This window comes from Homarus americanus, unplaced genomic scaffold, assembly GCF_018991925.1.
Source record: "Homarus americanus isolate GMGI-L3 unplaced genomic scaffold, GMGI_Hamer_2.0 scaffold28120, whole genome shotgun sequence".
In the NCBI taxonomy this organism is placed as follows: domain Eukaryota; kingdom Metazoa; phylum Arthropoda; class Malacostraca; order Decapoda; family Nephropidae; genus Homarus; species Homarus americanus.
In genome coordinates, this window is record NW_024731082.1 from 5,396 (window position 1) to 23,808 (window position 18,413).

Consider the following 18,413-nt stretch of genomic DNA (forward strand, 5'->3'; position numbering starts at 1 on the left):
GAAAAATTATGCTGGACTGGCCATGTTACCAGCATGGGCGACAGTAGACTGCCAAAGCAGCTACTTTACAGTCACCTAACGAATGGTAAAAGTCACCTCACCTTAGAGCTCACCAACGAAGGCGACATCCTTAATAACTCATATCATTGTAGCATAGCTGGATCATCGCGATACTCAATTCCGAGTGACAGCAAAGTAGTAGTAGCAGTATTGTTGTGGCGACCTGTGGTGTAATGGTCAGCATGTTCGCCTCACAAGTGAGTGGGCCTGGGTTCGATCCCCGGGCAGGATGAAATTATGGGCAAGTTTCTTTACGCCATTTGTCATTTGCCTTTGTCTTTGTGTGTTGGAGTAATGTGTGTGTCGGAGTACTGTGTTGGAGTAATGTGTGTGTCGGAGTACTGTGTGTTGGAGTACTGTGTTGTAGTACTGTGTGTTGTAGTACTGTGTGTTGTAGTACTGTGTGTTGGAGTAAAGTGTGTGTTGTAGTACTGTGTGTTGGAGTACTGTGTGTTGTAGTACTGTGTATTGAGTACTGTGTGTTGGAGTACTGTGTGTTGGAGTACTGTGTGTTGTAGAACTGTGTATTGAGTACTGTGTGTTGGAGTACTGTGTGTTGTAGTACTGTGTGTTGGAGTACTGTGTGTTGTAGTTCTGTGTATTGAGTACTGTGTGTTGGAGTAAAGTGTGTGTTATAGTACTGTGTGTTGGAGTACTGTATACTGCCAGATTCTGGGGTCACTAATTCTAAGGGGGGATAACTTAACTATAGTCTTAATTTTAAAGGTTGCTGCCACCAGACCCCCTCTGGGCAGTATGTAGCTCGTTAGGTAGCGGCCAGAGTGGACTAGGCATTGGGTTAGGTTTTTCATTGACCAGATCGATAAGGGGAAAGAAGAGTGAAACCATAACATGTCTTAACTAATTTATTCCTTATAAAACATACTGCATTCCGTTAAGATACAAGTGAGTTGGCCTTCCTCAGAAGAACAACGATGATTCTGGTTGACCTGCTCGACAACAGAAGTCTTACATTAGTTGCGTGTCATCCACACACTTATTGCATAACAATGAGTGACCTCCTTACCTCGGTCATTTCTTCTTACAATAACACTCAACACGTCAGAGTGCTCCACCTGTATGGAATATAGCCCCTTAGGTTATCATACATAGTAGCACCAGCTCACCACACCTGTTACACTCCACACCTGCCAGTATGGGACTCCTTGTAATTTCTAGATACACATATCAGGCACCTCGTTTGCATACTGCCCTCCCCTCGGTGGGTAGAGACGAGGGTTTCACCAAGAGACATACCAATACCGTTTCTACGCCTGGTATTATAGATCGCTCCAAGTGACGCCCGCGGAGTTTCTCACGTATTTCATTATGTATTCCTACTCATTTGTGGGGGTATGCCGGGAATCCACAGGTTCACAGTGGAATAGCATAGCTGGGAGTAGTCATCTCACATGGTGGGACGCTCACTCCGTAATGGCTGCCGTGCTGGTGAGGTCAGAGCGCGCGGGGACCTGTGTTTGATGAGAGAGCGAAGGATACTAAAAAATAATGCCTGATGGGCCGTTATCACCCACCCCAATACATCACTATTTCACTTTATACACCAAGCAAAGTTTTAAACTGTAATAACTGCTTTATAAGTCTCTTTTTTTTAGGGCTGAATACAGCCCGATGAAGTTCACTGACCTGAGTTTGATGAGAGAGCGAAGGATACTGAAGGCCGATGCCCCCCTCACCCCCACCCGGCTCCTCTCTGTTTAGGCCTACAGTTTCCAATCTTTACTTTTACTTTTATCTTCTTCGCCACTGATCGGCTTGTTAGCCGCTTGGGCGATCGGTCATGTCTCTTTTCATTTATATTCTTCACCAAAAGATCGGCTCGCTAGCCGCCCGGGCGATCGGTCACGTCTCTGTCACGCACTGTTGGTAACACGGCATGCAATTGGCTCCTGGAATGTACCTGGAACCCGCTCCAGTGTTGGTCAAGTCTTCTTGAAAGAGCTTCACACTCGGTGCCGTCACAACACTCTTGCGTAGATTGTTCTAAGAGTTTACAACCCTCACTCCGAAAAAGTTTGCTCCTCACGGTTTCTGGACGGCTTCTTCCAATCTTGAGCCAGACTTTACAAGCGAGCGTCCGCCAGCTCCAAGTATGACATCCCAACTGAGTAGTTGCCCCTTGAGATGCTTTGAGCACCTCAACTAGGTCCCCCCTTGCCCGTCTGTAGTATAAGCTAGGCAAGTTCAGGCGCTCCAATCTCTCAGGGTAGCTGAGGTGCCGAAGTGCAGGCACCAGTTTGGTGGCCCTCCTTTGAACATTTTCAACCAACTGACAGTCCCTAGCATATCTCGGGGACCAGATGGGGTGACAGTACTCCAGATGGGGTAGCACTTCACTCCTGTAGATCGTCACGAGGGACAGACCGTCTAGATATCTGAACGACCTTCTTATAAGACCCAATAATTTATTTGCCTGATTTACCTTCTTCTCACAATGGCCCGAGAACTTCAGCTCATTGTCAACATACACACCTAGGTCCTTCTCACACAGTCTCAACTAGTGCATTTTCTTCATCCCGTTGGGACATATGATACGCTTCCTTACTGTTGGTACGCCCCAGGTGCATCCTCTTACCTTCGTGACATTGAATCTCAGCAGCCATTTCTTCGACCATTCCTGGAGCCCACAGAGGTCCTTCTGCAGCTCTTCACAGTCCGCTTGGTTCTTAATTTCCCGAAATAACTTGCCATCATCGGCAAACATTTGTATGGAGGAGTGTACAACGTCAGGCATGTCATTTATGAAACAAACAAACAACAGCGGGCCCAATACACTACCCTGCGGTACCCCACTTGTTACAGGTACAGATGACGATTTCGTGCCATTAATCACCACACATTGCTTGTGGTCATGTAGAAAGTCTTCTATCCACGCTAGGACATTTCCCCGAATTCCGTACCCTTCCAGTTTGATTTTCAGCCTTTCGTGGGGTACACTGTCGAAAGCCTTGGCAAAATCTAAGTAAATATTGTCGATATTACCACCCCGTTCTAGAATATGGGTCCAAATATCCAATACCTTGAGCAATTGTGTTAAGCAAGAGCGCCCCGGCATAAAACCGTGTTGGCAATCTTTTACAAGGTTGTTTCGTAGTAGATGTTCCATCGCGGCATCTCTGATAATACTCTCAAGTACTTTACATATTATGCTGGTCAGGCTCACCGGTCTATAGTTGTTCGTGGAGTGACTATCGCCCATTTGTTCATCCAGGCATTTACAAAACAGAATCTTCAGGGGCTCAGCAAGCTCGTTGCACAGCTCTCTTAGCACTCTAGGATGCACCATGTCAGGTCCGGGACTCTTATGGACCTTTAGCCTGGACAGTTTATTTCTAATACCCTCTTCTGTGAACACAATGTGGGTCGGTGCTGTGTCGAACCGTCTGTCCTCAAACGCAGGAAGGTTAGTTGCATCCTCTCTTGTGAACACTGAGGAAAAGAAGCTGTTCAATGCCTCAGCTTTATCCTGGTCAGAATCTGCGTAACTACCATCTTCAAGCCTCAGGTCTGATACTCCTACTCGTGTTTTCAATTTCGACTTTGCATAGCGGTAAAACGCCTTTGGGTTTGACTTGACCTCGCGTGCAACCAGCCTCTGGAACTCCTTTTCAGCCCTCCTACACTCTATCTTTGCTTGGTTTCTGGCTCTTGCATACATCCTCCAGTCTTGCTTATCGTTTGACCCAACCCACGTCTTGAATTTCTGGGTGTTCTTCTTAATTTTGTCGACCGCCGCATGGTTCATGTGTAGGGATCCCCTCGTATTCCTAGAAGCACTGGGTTTGGTCTTGGGTATATATTTATCGATCAAATGGGTCATTTTACTAGTTATGATATTCAGCGTAGTGTCTGCGTTCTTGTACCTTAATAAGTCAGGCCAGTTGATACCCCTCATCTCTTTCCTCATCCCATTGTAATTTCCCTTGTAATATTTGCACCTTGGCCTGGCCTTATCTTGAACTAGGTAACAGTTAAATCTGAATGACAACACTGTATGGTGACTGGTGCCGACTGGGGCAAGGTGTTCCAGTTTGGCCACCATACCCTCCTCGTTTGTTATGATGAGGTCAAGTGGCTTGGGTGTTTGCTCCCCTCTGTAATGTGTTGGGTCTCTCACATGTTGGAACAGAAAATTATCTCTCAGGGTTTCTACAAAAAGAGTAGCAGGATTATTCAAGTCATTCGGGGTGGACTCGTTTCTCCAGTCGATGTCGCCATAGTTAAAGTCCCCCATGATAAGGAGGTGGCTGGGGTTGAGCATCGCCGCATTGTTTATTAAGGTTCTTAGTTCCTTTGATTTAGTGGGCCACAGTTTGGGGATCTGTAGATACACCCGACGATAAGTAAGTCCCCTTCCTTTAATTTAATTTTACACCACTTGGACTCTTCAAAAACATCCTCTCCCTGTACCCTCGCCTGGCTGGCTCTAAGGTCTTGCCTAGCGTAGATAACCACACCCCTCCTGCAGGATTCTTGAGTTAGGTTCGTAAATGAGTCATATCCAGCAATACTGAACTCACATTCCTCTGGGTTGATTCTCCTGTTCTTGTACAACAGTTCTACAACTCCTACAATATCTGGTTGGTGTACTCTTAGTAGTGTTTCAAACTCCTCTCTCTTATCAAGGAACGTGTCGGTATTAGTGTACATGACATTCAAGCCAGAATTTGTTCTCGGTAACGTCTCTGCTCTTAGTAATAAACCCGCTCCACCCACATTCTCAGAAGCTGCAGCATTTGCTAAGTACACTGTATTTTGCAGGGTGTGGTTAAAAATGTCATTGTTTACACGGCGCTCGTTCCCTCCTGTCCGGTAGGCTGAGCTGGTGCCGCCTCCCGGGTGGGGGGTTGAGTGGGTGGAGGGTGCACTGCTGCCCCCTGGCCCTGTGTCGGCACACTTGTTTCCACAACCCTCCCCCTGAGTATAACCCATGTGCACCTGTCCCCGTTCCTCCTCGACTCCTCCCTCTTCTGCTTCAAGTCCTGCAGGAGCTTCTTGTGCTGTTCCCTCTGCATTACCATGCGGTCTGGGTGAATAAATACATCCCGAAATGCCTCACTCCTTGCTAAGTTTTTTGCCTGCCGAATAACTTGCCATTTCTCCTCCTCACTCCCTAGTGTGATCCTGAGGGGGCGAGGCTTAGCCCCCTGCTTTTGTCCCAGTCTCCTCACATCCTGAGGGGTTGCTGGAATCTTCAGAACCTCTGTGCAAATATTTTGAAACAGCACCTTGTCGTGTGTTTCCTTACTCACAGTTCCCTCTGCCTGGCTCTCTGGGACTCCAAAAACTATTACATTGTTCCTGCGCTGGAGCCGTTCCTGGTGTTCCTCCTCTCCCCTAACAGTAGGTCCGTTAATTTTCATTTCTTCGACACACTTTTTCAGAGTCCCAATCTGCTGTAGAACCTGTACTGATTCTGCATTACTCTCCGCCCCCCCCACCCGTGGCCCTCCTAATACGTCCGCCTAGCTCCTCTTAGCAACCACCTCCATTCTATTAGCTACTTCCTCAGTCTTAGCAAGGATCTCTTTCCCAACTTGCTCCAGTTTGTCAACCAGCAGGGCTCCTGCTTCATCTATTTTCGTCCCTAGAGAACTCGTTCCCTTATGGATTGCAATCGCTTCATTCACCTTGACTATGCAGCCAGAGCAATACCAGCAACAGCCATCATGCTTTACGGCAGTTAGTAACTTCCTAAACGTTGCATTAGTTAGGCCTGTATCCTCCATATCCGACGTCTCCCTGCAGTAATCACATATCAAACTCATGGTTGTTGTTGTTGTGGGGGGGGGGGGTGCAGACTGTGTATAAATCTACACCTATTTCAAAAAAATAAAGAGAGAAAAAGTACTTAGCTACTCTCTGTTGCCTATAGAGTTGTCGTCTGCGACTGCGTACACTGTATCTCCCTGTGAGTGGTGTATTGTAGGCACAGATTCAGTCCTTGAGTAAGCACACAAACAAAATAAAATTTAAAGTCTCTGTGGCACCTATGACACGAATAGGCTGGCAGTTGTCCTTACCAGCTTGATTGCCAATATGTATTCACTTTAAGTTATTTATAGTCTCTTCTGCATTCACTGATGACAACTATGAACTGATTTAACTGAAGGCACAGTACTACACTCCCTGGTTGGCCTTTATCACAGCCGTGACCACAACACCCTAAAAAATAAAATAAAATAAAAGCTTTGTCATGTGGCAGTGATTGTGTGGTTATAAGCCTGTGACTCTGGCTGTACCTCCAACTCGGTGGAAATTGAGTTTTCAAAAATACAATCGTGTCTAGCATGAAAAGTCCTACATCGATTTACACTTTCACCTCACTAAGACGATCTTGACGATCTTATGTAATCACTGTCCAATTTCTGCCGCTCTACATCGAAGGCCCGAATGCCGAACACGCTTTGTTACAGAGACGCAACACGACCCGCCCGCCCTATAACCACCCTAGTTCCCAGGGTGTGGACTTGCACAGTTTAATCCTGCCAAATTAACGACATCTTCAAATACAGCCAGGGACAGGATCATCTACCTCTTCACTTGAGGCACTGTGACAGTGCTGTGTGGTGGTGGTGGCAGCTGATGGAGGAGAGGTGGCTGGCAATGCAGTTGTGGTGGTGGTGGTGGTGGTAGCAGCAGCAGCTGTATTTACTTACCTTTTGTAATAGTGAAACATTCTTCCATTAATCAGAAAATGGGTAGTAAAAACTTGCTTTAATTATAGTGGGGATTCGTTCAATGGGGACTTACTGTATAGGGATGGGGGGGTGCCGATTAAATGGTTGCATCTTAATAATGCTACAGAAATGGAGCTGTACTGTATTCTTCCAAGGTAATGTACTGGTTCAATAAGTAACAAGCAAACCTTTTACAAAATATTAGTTCTCAATGTTAAAATGACCATAAGAAAAATCCTTAGTATCAAGTAGAGGTTGGAATAAAAGTCAATATATGCAAGAAAATTTGGTACCTTTAAGCATTATATCAGATACCAGAGCTGCATAAGTACTACAATATATGGTTTGTGAACAGCAGTAATAATTTCATTGGCAAAATTTGAAAAATGCCCTTTTTGGTGTAAATAATTAACTTGTACAGGTTGTACCTCTCTAGTCCGGCATTCTGTGGTCCGGAACGATTTTAGTTTGTCCAATAGGTAGATAGGCAGCCTCTCTTTCTTTCTTTCTTCTTTTTTTTTTTTTTCCTCTCTCTGTATCTGAATTATTATTATTATTACAGGAGTATTAAATTTTTGCCCCTCAGGCCCCAATGTGGGTCGGTGACCTATGCCCGGGTGGGCTAATCCCCGTAAAAAAACAAAACAACGCCGCGGTAAATTAAGGTTTGTTTACATCCGGCAGTTCGGCTGCTCTCTGTTTCTCTCTCTGCTTGTCTATACAGAGTACAACATTTATTCCTTCAATATATATGAGCAGTAAATAAGTGTTGCTTTCATATTCTCATGTTGAGTAATGATGATATGTTTTCACATGTGCGCACTTACATATGCACAGTCTCACTTTTTTTTTTTACCATTAATGATTAGCTACTTATATTGTTCCATTTGTTAACATTAAATAACATTACAGGTACTTCAAACAACCATATTAATTTTTTTTACATTAACTTTACTACAGCTACAATTAGGGTCTTATTTTCTTCAGTTTTATATGTAGAACCAATCAGTCACTGGTTTTGTAAGCTTTAACATAAACAATGTCGGCAGCCGTCTCGTCTCCTCGTGTGTTTTAATCCACGTATTATTAATAAATTGTATTGCTAATTTTGCACACAAACATTAATTCAATAAAAACAAATTCAGAAACATTAATTGAAATATATATGAACAGTAAATAAGTGTTGCTTTCATATTCTTATGTAAAGTAATGACGATATGTTTTCACGTTTGCGCACTTACATACACGATCTCTCTTTTTTTCTTTACCATTATCGTTAGCTACTTCTATTGTTCCATTTATTAACATTAAATATGATTACTTAAAACAACCATATTAATTTTACTACAGCTACAACCAAGGTCTTATTTTCTTCAGTTTTATATGTAGAACCAGTCAATCACTGGTTTTGTAATCAACGAAAACAATGCTGTGTCATTTCCTCGTGTGTTTTAATATTCTACGTATTATTAATGAATTGTATTGCTCATTTTGCACACAAACATTAATTCAATAAAAAGACATTCAGTAATAAACAATAATGAATCTTTTGTACATAAGAGAAATGACGCTGTTTACACGATTATGCACGTCGTCTGCACGTTGGCGGGCTGTTCAAACCCGTCGAAATTCAAGTTTCCGCCTTCAAAATTTTTATTTTTATTTTTTTGTGTGTGTGTTCCAATAAAATACGTTGAATTAAAAACTCGCGAAATTTGAAAAGCTACTATACGAAATTTAACCCTTCAATATGTCTTCAAAGAGACCATGATGCAGAGAAAGTGGTGCTAGTGCTTCCAAGCATAAGCACAAGTCCCTATCTATCCAGGAAAAGGGTGAATTTCCATGGTCCGGCACCGGTCAGGTCCCGAGGTTGCCGGACTAGAGAGGTACAACCTGTAATAGAGAACCATAAATAAAAAAAGAAAAGAAAAAAGATTAAGAGTGAGAAGTGACAAACAGAATGTATGTTGTGTTTCAGTAGTAAGAGAAACAATTGAGACCTCCAATTGTGTGTAAATGAGGCAGAAAGTCAGATCAGCAACCTGGGACTTGGTCACAATATTTGTGATGCCATATGGCAGCAGGGTCTACATAACATAAATAATATAGGCATGTGAAAAGTATATTCAATGTGCAGTCTGTGAAGAAAATTATACATACAATATTTTTCAATACCTTTATACTGTATTAATGGTAGTATTTATAAAGTTTGCTCAGTTGAGCTTCTTTTGAATTAAATTACCCATTTAACATATGTAAAGGGTTTTATCTTTGTAAGTTTGTTTTACAGTATAAAGTGCATTCTTCCATGTAGAAAGTAAGTTGACAAGCAATTATTTTTTAACGAGTGGTATTATTCCTTGTTATTCTCTTAACTGTATTCTGAAACTAAGATTTTTTTTAATGTTTATTAGAACTGGAGAGTGATCATTGCATGGCTGAACTATTAGAACCAGCTAATGGGGTGATGTGCTGGATGACAGAGAGTTGCCAAAGAATGATGACCAAACCTGGGAGACAGAAATATACCTTAAACCATCAAATACTTTACACAATGGTTGCAGAAATGGTAATTATGAAATCAGTTATTTGCATGTAGATAATTTTTTCTTCAAAAAACATGAATGATTAATTTTTAAGTTGTACCTGTACTGTATTCATTATGTAGGAGTATGGAAGTTTAAATTTGTATTCATTTATTTTGTATTATTATTTGTTTATTTAATTATACAGTACAGTACTTCATAAAAGGTCACAAATTCTTGTACTGTTCTTGATAGTATCAGTGTCTTGTACTGCATTAGATAAGGTAATGACAGTTTCAAAATTTTTTACTTAATACTGTACAGTACAGTCCTAATGTGCTAGCTGTACTCTACTGTATAGTGCAGTATTGTAAAATTGCAGACAGACAATACCACTCAAAGGATTACGTAGAAAAACTTATACAATAAGTGTTAATTTTCCCCCCTGGCTCATCAGTGAATGACTTGAGTCATTGTAACATACAATATGTTTGTGAGTATATTGGTAATGTTTATTTATATGTCCAGCTCTCGTTCTACATTACTTCAATGGACTACAATCACCAAACTTCATGTGATTGATTATCTAATGTCACCTCAGTCAATAATAGGTAACTACTGTACGGTATGTCTTTGATAAATTGAAGTCAATTACCATACCTCATGTGCATGATCATCAAGTGACATTAATTCCCCTTTCAAAAATAGATTATTGTGAACGAGTTTTGGGGAAACATGGGTCACAACAAGCCATAATCACCAGATATCATGTGTGCATGATTATCTGAAGATGTTTTGCTATCTCTCAAAAACAATGTCACAGCCACCTACTTTTTTAGGAAGTGTAGGTCATGTTAATGTTTTACCTCCAACTATGGTTATACAGTAATGTAACTTACCTGGTACAGTACTACAATTACCTGATTTCATGTGAATGATCAGCCAGTAACATGTGGTCACCTCCTTGAAAGATGACACATTATGAAACAAATGCACCTGGTGGTGAGCTTCATTGTCTTGAGATAGCTCTTGTTCATTTATAATTACCCACTACTTAAGGATATCTTATCGTAATTTGCAGTATTATCAATCCTTCTTAGATTAACTGTTCTTAAACTCGTGCTCTTTTATACATTTTTTAAGACTACGTGTACAATACGGTATATTGAATGAAGGGCTGGATGCTATGGATCATAAATCTTACACTAGACTCTGTGGTACAACAAATTACAGTTAAAAAAATCAAAATGAAAACTTCATAACTAGGGTGCTTTTACTAAGCCATTTGAGGCAAAAATTCCTCCATCTCTTTCTTAGCTGGTTTGGAATTTTGAATCTTGTAGGTCACTGTTTGAATGACATACTGGTAACACTATAAGGATTGAAATAGGATATCCCATTTTACTGATGAAAGCATGAAACAAGTAACCAGGAATCCCTCCCTATATGTTTCTTTATTTGCAGGAAAAATTAAGGATTGATGTGTGTAACTCACTAACTCTTGAAGCAACAACTGGTTTAGGGCAAGAGTTTGCTTCAAGATCCTTTTAATTTGACTGAACAAGTGGCTGTTTAAACCATTTGCACTTTTAGTATTTTAGTGGACAATGTCTTTGCTTCAGAATGTATAAAACTCTCAGGACAAGATAGGCTCTGCCAGGGGTGTTTACTTGAGTGATCTTGCAGTTCGCATGTCTTTTATCCTCAATCATGAAATTAAATATCATGCCACAATCCTTTGTTTAAGCTTCATTGAAAATGAATCAGTGGTGTAACAAAGTAAAATGAAGATAACAGCAACCCCTTGAGTGTTAGTTTGTTTGAAGAAATGAAATTGAAAGGATGTAAAGTTGCAGCATCAGTAAGTCATTATTATTTTTGGTTAAAATGAAAGAACGTGTAAGGAGGATGTATATTGTACAGCAGCATCTGTTTTATTAATCAGGATGAATTTTTTCATTAATCTTTTGTAAGAATATTTGCAGTATACTAAAATACAGCTAGTCTAAAGATTTGAAATTCTCTTCACAAGGATGGATGTTACCCTTTTGCTTGAGGGATTTAGGACAATGAATAATAGTCTGCCACCTTTAATAGGTAGTTCTGAATTCATGGATAATTGTTGATACAGTTGCATACCTGGTACTGTACTCTCATTGTTTTCCAGCAGTCAGTTACGAGCAGTCAGTTAACCTAAATATTATGACCTCTCAAGAGTCAGTAGGATCACATGAAGAACCATGTATATCTGTATAAGGATGTGGAATACATAACTGCACAGTAGCATACCTTTACTAGTTTTATCTTCCACCAAAGAAAAATGTGAACCTTTCATTTGGATTTTAGGTGCATTCCAATTAAGTGGGATATCCTTTGACTATTTTTAGAGTGGATGTGGAAGTCGTTTAGAGCAGTGGTTGGTTAAACACAAACGAAGTGAAAGTGTGGAACAACTCCAAGGAGAACTGTGCTCCAATCTCTACTCTGAGGCTCATTCACTAGCTGCTGCCATGTTAAATGACAATAATCTTAAGTTCAGGGACCTTTTGCTGGAAATGGGTGAGTGTCATTTGTTTTATTCTATGCTGATATCTTAACCATGCATAAATAGGCTTTAATCATTTTCAAATACTTTATTGATATACAGGTAGTTCTGCTATAACGCGATAATTGTGTTCTTGTAAAATATCGTGTTATAGAAAATCGCCTAATAGAAATAACAGGGCTTATGGAGAAAATAGGGTTAGGTGCAGATTACTCGAAATCGAAAAAATTTAGTAGTTAGCCTAACACAAAGGATAGCACAGTCTAAATAAATGTTACATTCATATCTAATAATGAAATCATACAGTAAATTTAACACTTTACCTTGAAAAAATATGAATGTAACTTGATGGGGAGAAGGGTGATTTTGAGGTTGATAACATCAAGCTTCTCTTCAAGTGTTATATCCTTTCTTTTACGATAATCACCGGGAATTCTATCATCAGAATGCTTTTTGGAGATATTCTTCTTTACCATATTCACAGTTAATACCACAAAATTGGAGAAATAGTAAGCAAAAATCGCGTTATAGCAAACAAGCGATCGCGTTATACAAATATTGTTCCGAATTCATAAATCGCGTTAGGGCAAATTCGCGTTATCAAAACACGCGTTATAGCAGAACTCACTGTAACTCAGTTTCTTACTCCAACATTACTAACTTTGGAAAGTGGAAAAAGATAGAAAAACTCAGTGGAAAAAAGATGAAGATACTTGTTGTATTGTATGCATACTAATTAGAATTATTTGTAGAAGAGTAGAGTGATATAGATAACAAAAGAGAGCTCAATCATTTTAGCAACATTAACAACATGGTGCACTCTAGTGACCAGTTTTAATTTGTGCTCAGGCTTGTATTGTTTGGAAAAGGTAAAGACACTCGACTTTAATGACATTCAAACAGAGTACAGTAATCTTCCTGTTAGCCAGAATCTTTTATCCCCAGAACTTTCCATTAGTTGGGGAAAAAATTGAGTACGTACAGTATTCTGAGAAATTATGAGAAAAATCTCTCCGTTCTGGGCATTCAAATGAATTTCCGAGGGATTTCATTATGCATCGACACATGCCAAGTGCATTGGTGGGTAACATTTATAATCTAATAAATAACTGAGCTCTCACTGGTTCATAACAAACACACATGAAATACACTAAGTGGACATGGTTATTTCCATGGTTTAGCTGTCATCCAACAGATGGCCATTAAAAAGATGCTAGGCACTTCTTAGTGATTAATTAGAAGTAATTAATATAAATATTACAGAATATTCAGTGTATTCCTGTGGTTCTCCAATATTCACAGGTCACATAACTACACTTCAAATACACAGCAAAGACAGGGTAATGTGCAACAGATGCAAAACACTTACTGTAGGTCTTATTTCACTGGCTCACAGTTTTGCTCACTTTACACACTAGTTACAGATAATTAAAGTTTTCAACATACAGGTATACTCAAACAATTTTGAAGGCCCCAGTTATCTCTTGGTATAATTATCTTATTGCTACACATACAGGTTTATGAATATTTTATATCTTAAGGCTAACATATACTTTGACGTCATCTAACTTTGTTTTCTCATATATGAGTATGGGAGAAAACCTTAGCACGGATGACTCGTAAAAATATGAAGTTTTATGTATGATTAACCGTGTAGGCATTAATAGAATACTGTATAGGTACTACTGCGACCATGACAGTGGCATGAACTAAGTCACAACAGTACTCAATTTCCCTCCACACATTTTTTAACATCTTGGCAGGTTATGGAGGTCACCGCTGCTGTGATGCACTATTTCAGTTGAATAATGTCCTGCACCTTTGTGGAGTACACTATAGACTTCACGTAATCCCAAAGAAAATAATCGAACATGGTAAGGTCAGGTGATCTCGGTGGCCAAGAAACGGGTCTGTGTGCACACGAATTTATGCACAGTTGAATGTGGAATTTGCAGTTAAGTACTGGCACAGCAGATGGATTTCCTTGGGATTCTGTGGAAGGCAGCATGTAAACATTCAACATCCTCCTTAAATAGAAAGGGATACTTGTGTATACATACGAGGTCTGTCCGGAAAGTATGCAGCCATTTACTATTAAAAAAAATATTGCTTACCTAGGACAATGGCGCCTTAGTCCCCTTCAAAGTACTCCCCTTGGGACCTCACACACTTCTCCCAGCGTCCCTTCCACTTTTCAAAACAGTCTGCAAAGTCCTCTTTCTGGATCTTCATCAGCTGCCTCGTTGCATTCTCCTTAATCTCGTCCACGGTCTGAAATCTCCTCCCTTTCAACAGCGATTTTAGCTTTAAGAAAAGCCAAAAGTCGCAGGGAGCCAAATCTGGGCTGTAGGGGGGCTGAGAGACCTGGGTGATGCATTGTTTTGCCAAAAAACCCTGCACAAGACATGAAGAATGGGCAGGCGCATTTTCATGATGAAGCTGCCAGTCACCACTTGCCCACAGCTGCGGTCGTTTTCTTCTTACTGCATCCCTCAGCCGGCGAAGAACTTCGATATAGTACTCCTTCGTTATTGTTTGGTCATTGTAAATGCGATGATCACACAGTACCCACGCTCACTCAACGGCGTCTGCCGGTCAACTGAGTTGTCCCACGGGAGTGTGGCTGTTCATGCATGCGCAGTATGATCCTCTCTGAGTGGCCGCGCGACCAGTTCTCACAATATTCACAATGGCTGGATACTTTCCGGACAGACCTCGTATATGCATGTACTAACTGTATTTTACATACAATATATGAGGTGGCTTGAGATGTGTTTATTACACCATTATGCTTATTACATATTTCAGTATTGCTAAACTTCAGTTCCATTTTTTAAAAAGATAATATAATATTGTAGGGTAATTCAGTCTACTGAGAGACCCAAAGATTTGTATTAGTGAGGGTTCAGTATATTTTTAATGCAAACCCACCAGATATTACTTAAATGTTTAGGTATAAGAAAATCCATATACCATACTACATTGGTTATTGGAATGTGTTGTTCATTTTAGACACATAGTTACAGCCACACCAAATGTATGTAAGTTACACACACAATTATTTCCTCTAAGCACATTTTATTAAAAAACAAACATTAATATATTTCGTAAATTTCTACAGTGCAGTAGACCCTTGCCATTTGCGAGTTTGCGATTCGCGATTTCAACGATTCGCGGTAAGCACATGGTGGCTATGGTGGTTAGCTTGCAAGCCTTTTCCCGCAGCACAACGAGTCACCCCACGCAGCATCTCGTGTTGTACTATCAAAACTTTAGTGTTTCTGTGTGAAATGGCCCCTAAAAGACTGCTTTGTGTCAGTGCTAGTGGAGTGAAATGTAAAAGGTAGAAGTCAGTGATGACCCTGACAAAGAAAGTTTATATTTAGATAAGTTAAAAGAGGGGATGAGTGCTGTCATGGCTGGTCAGTTGTTTGGTATAGGTATACAGGAGTGCACTAAGGTAGTATAAGTTGCTATTTGCGGTTTTGCCAATTCGCGCCATTTCTTAGAACCTATCCCTCGCAAATGGCAAGGGTCGACTACTGTATTTCCAAAACAAACACAATTGATAATGAGATATTCAAATGCAAATCTATACACTACATACAGTATTGGTAACTGGCAGTATCATTATGGAACGGGTCCAATGAATTTAAAAATGAACATAGCAATTCCTGTTGTCTCAATATGGTTGTCAAAATTCTTCATCTATTGTCATAATGTCTCACAAAATAGTAAAGCTACTCTTTGGAGTGAGTATATATGTATTTGTTCATTTTAGATATGCAGCTGCACTGGGCTTACCCAAAGTAACACACACTGATAGTCCCTGTATTTACAAAAAAGGAAAAATAAAATGCCTAAAATGACTCTCCTTCTCCACCCTTATAAAAATATTTTTTATGACAGAAGATTCACCATTTTTTTTGGAGGATGAGTGTCATTAATGATGAATAGAAACATAACCCCCCTTCTTCTTCCGTTAATTCTTAAGGTGAATATTCCCCATGATAAATCAATGGGACCCACTGTAATTGGTTTAGTTCCACTTTACCGAAGATAAAGTTGTTATATGTAATAGTGATGTAGTACAGTGACCCCTCGTTTAACGAACGCCTCGGTTAACGAAATTTCGGTTAACGAACTGCCTTCCATAAGGATCTTCAATTCGGTTAACGAACAAAAATTCGGTTAACGAATTTCTTACGAACCGACCTCAACATGTTTTCGCTTGCACTGACCGGGCAACCAGCTTTAGTATCAGTCCGCCAATACATTAATCGGTTCTAGGGCTTAAATTCCTTACTATTTTAGTAAATATCAAGAAGTTTTACTATTCAATAATTTTAAAAGTTTAAAATTAACTTTTTTAGTCATTTTAACAATTATTGAACATAATTGAAGGTAAAGAAACTAGTTTCTGGCGTGCCATCAAGCCTGTTAACACACCAGACAGGCGTTAGTCTCTCTCTGTTTTCAGTGGAGGTAACATCTTGCTTGAGACTCTCTTCAACTAAACACTTTTTTTCTGTGTTTCCAAGCAAATTATTGGTCATTTTGAAATATATTTTACATATTGACAATATATAATGCAGTGCAGTGTTGATTTAAAGAAAATAATCTTGAAATACACCAAGAGAACTAAAATTTTATGGATGAAATGGTGCCATGGGGTGACTTCTCTTCCACCCCAATGCCTTTTCTTCTTCCTTCTCCTCCACCCCCATTCTAATTCCCATCATCATCATCATCATCCAGGAGCCTTCTACATACACACCTCAAAGTAAGTGAACTTTTCTACCATTTTTGTTGAATTTAGAAAATTTTCGGTGAGCTGGAACCAATTACCCAAAAACCCATTGAAACAATGGTTTCGGTTAACGAACTTTTCGGTTAACGAACGACCTTCTGGAATGGATTGAGTTCGTTAACCGAGGGGTCACTGTAGATTAAATTCTTTGTATTTTATATATAATATCCAATACTGTACATTTTTTTTCAGATTCCTTTGACATTATTTCATACTGGTAACTGAATTTTTAAAAAAAATTTCAGAATTTGTTTGTGGCATGTTGGGCTATGTGGAATTTTTAAAACGAGACTGGCTAATGGCTATATTTGAGTGGCAAAGTGAATCTGGTTGCTTCACTGCCACGAAACCTCATCTTACTGTCGGCCGAAAGTTGCTGATAGAGGAAATGCTCTCAGGTAATTTTTTCTTTGTCATTCATATTTTTCCTCTCTCTCATGCTTCAGAATTTACCCAAAGATTTATAAATATCTGTTATTAGGGTAGTTTGAATACAGTACCAAGAATATTGTGCCAAAATTTATAAGTTGTAAGATGATAGACACAATTTGTTCAAGTGAACTTAAATTTTTTTTAAATATTTCTATACCTGTACTATGGGGTATAATGAAAATTAAGTTTTTTACCCAATATCTCCTTAATTTTTCTTTTCTGTTTGATAATTTATGAAAAAATCCACTGCACACAAAAGTGGGAGAAGAGTAAAGATACTGTTTTAGATAAATAAGTATAGTATATCAAGTAAAATATTTAATACAGTACTGTACTGCTTATTGATAGTACTGTACTACACATGTTCTTCCACAGATGGATGTCTCTCACATCTGACAGCAGTTGCAGCAGCAGCGTTGTCGGTTCATCTACATTATTTGCTGTATCCTGGACAGGGGACAGCAAAAATCAAGGCAGTTGGTGCAAACATTTCTCCACCCTCCTTGGTGATGCAGCCTCCAGTTGGGTCTTTCCCACTGGATACTGGGCCTGGTGTCTTCCTGAATCAGGTTTTATATAGGGAAGATGTTCCTGTAGGATTAAATAGGTAAGATATTACAGTATTATGTGATCATTCCTTCACCTTAATAAAGATATAATGGAGCTATTGAAATTCAAAAATTTAATTGATTAAATTTTTTGCACACTGTGTGACTTCCAGAGCTTCGTGTTCTTGCCTTTGTCTTATTCCAACTGCCTAATACTGTATAGGTTTTCAGGGGGCACCCTGTTCTTCAACCCTTCCTCACATATGTATAGTATACAGTACAGTGGAGTCGCAATAATGCTTGGGTTACATGGCAGAAGATGTCATGAATTATCAAATTGCAAACTACTGTATAGTTTAATTGATTTGAATGGAAATAATTAGTTAGGTTCCGGAGGCCAAAAAATATGCATAAACTGTTCCAAAACTGCTTTAATAAACATGAAGTATCATACATAATACAGTACCTCAAAAAATACCATACATAGAGTAATATTGTACAAAAATATTGCACTAAAGGTAGTTCTATATTACATAAACATCTCTTTCCCTTCTCATAATCATCCTCTGGGTTACATTAATACGTCAACATCAAGACAGCCATGGGCACGGGCTGGCTGGCTGGTCAGCTATTAGTGCTACATAAATAAATCACCAGGAATTTAACATGACACATAACCCATTTGGGATTTAGTGTAATTTTGGGGAGGGGAAAATTTATTATTTTATGATAATGTTTTATTAACCCCGCACAAAATGAACCAGAATACGTAATACAGTATGTAAATTA

At 39.6% G+C, this 18,413-nt stretch overlaps 1 protein-coding gene across 1 annotated transcript; it reads left to right on the top strand.

The window, feature by feature from the left end:
- The first annotated feature begins 9,145 nt into the window (after positions 1 to 9,145).
- On the top strand, positions 9,146 to 18,305 carry LOC121867552 (UPF0764 protein C16orf89 homolog). The gene is made up of 4 exons (XM_042367557.1): positions 9,146 to 9,333; positions 11,677 to 11,848; positions 16,890 to 17,042; positions 17,452 to 18,305. Exons 1-4 carry the CDS (start codon positions 9,199 to 9,201, stop codon positions 17,685 to 17,687), a joined length of 696 nt encoding a protein of 231 aa, XP_042223491.1. The 5' UTR covers positions 9,146 to 9,198; the 3' UTR covers positions 17,688 to 18,305.
- Positions 18,306 to 18,413: the final 108 nt, after the last annotated feature.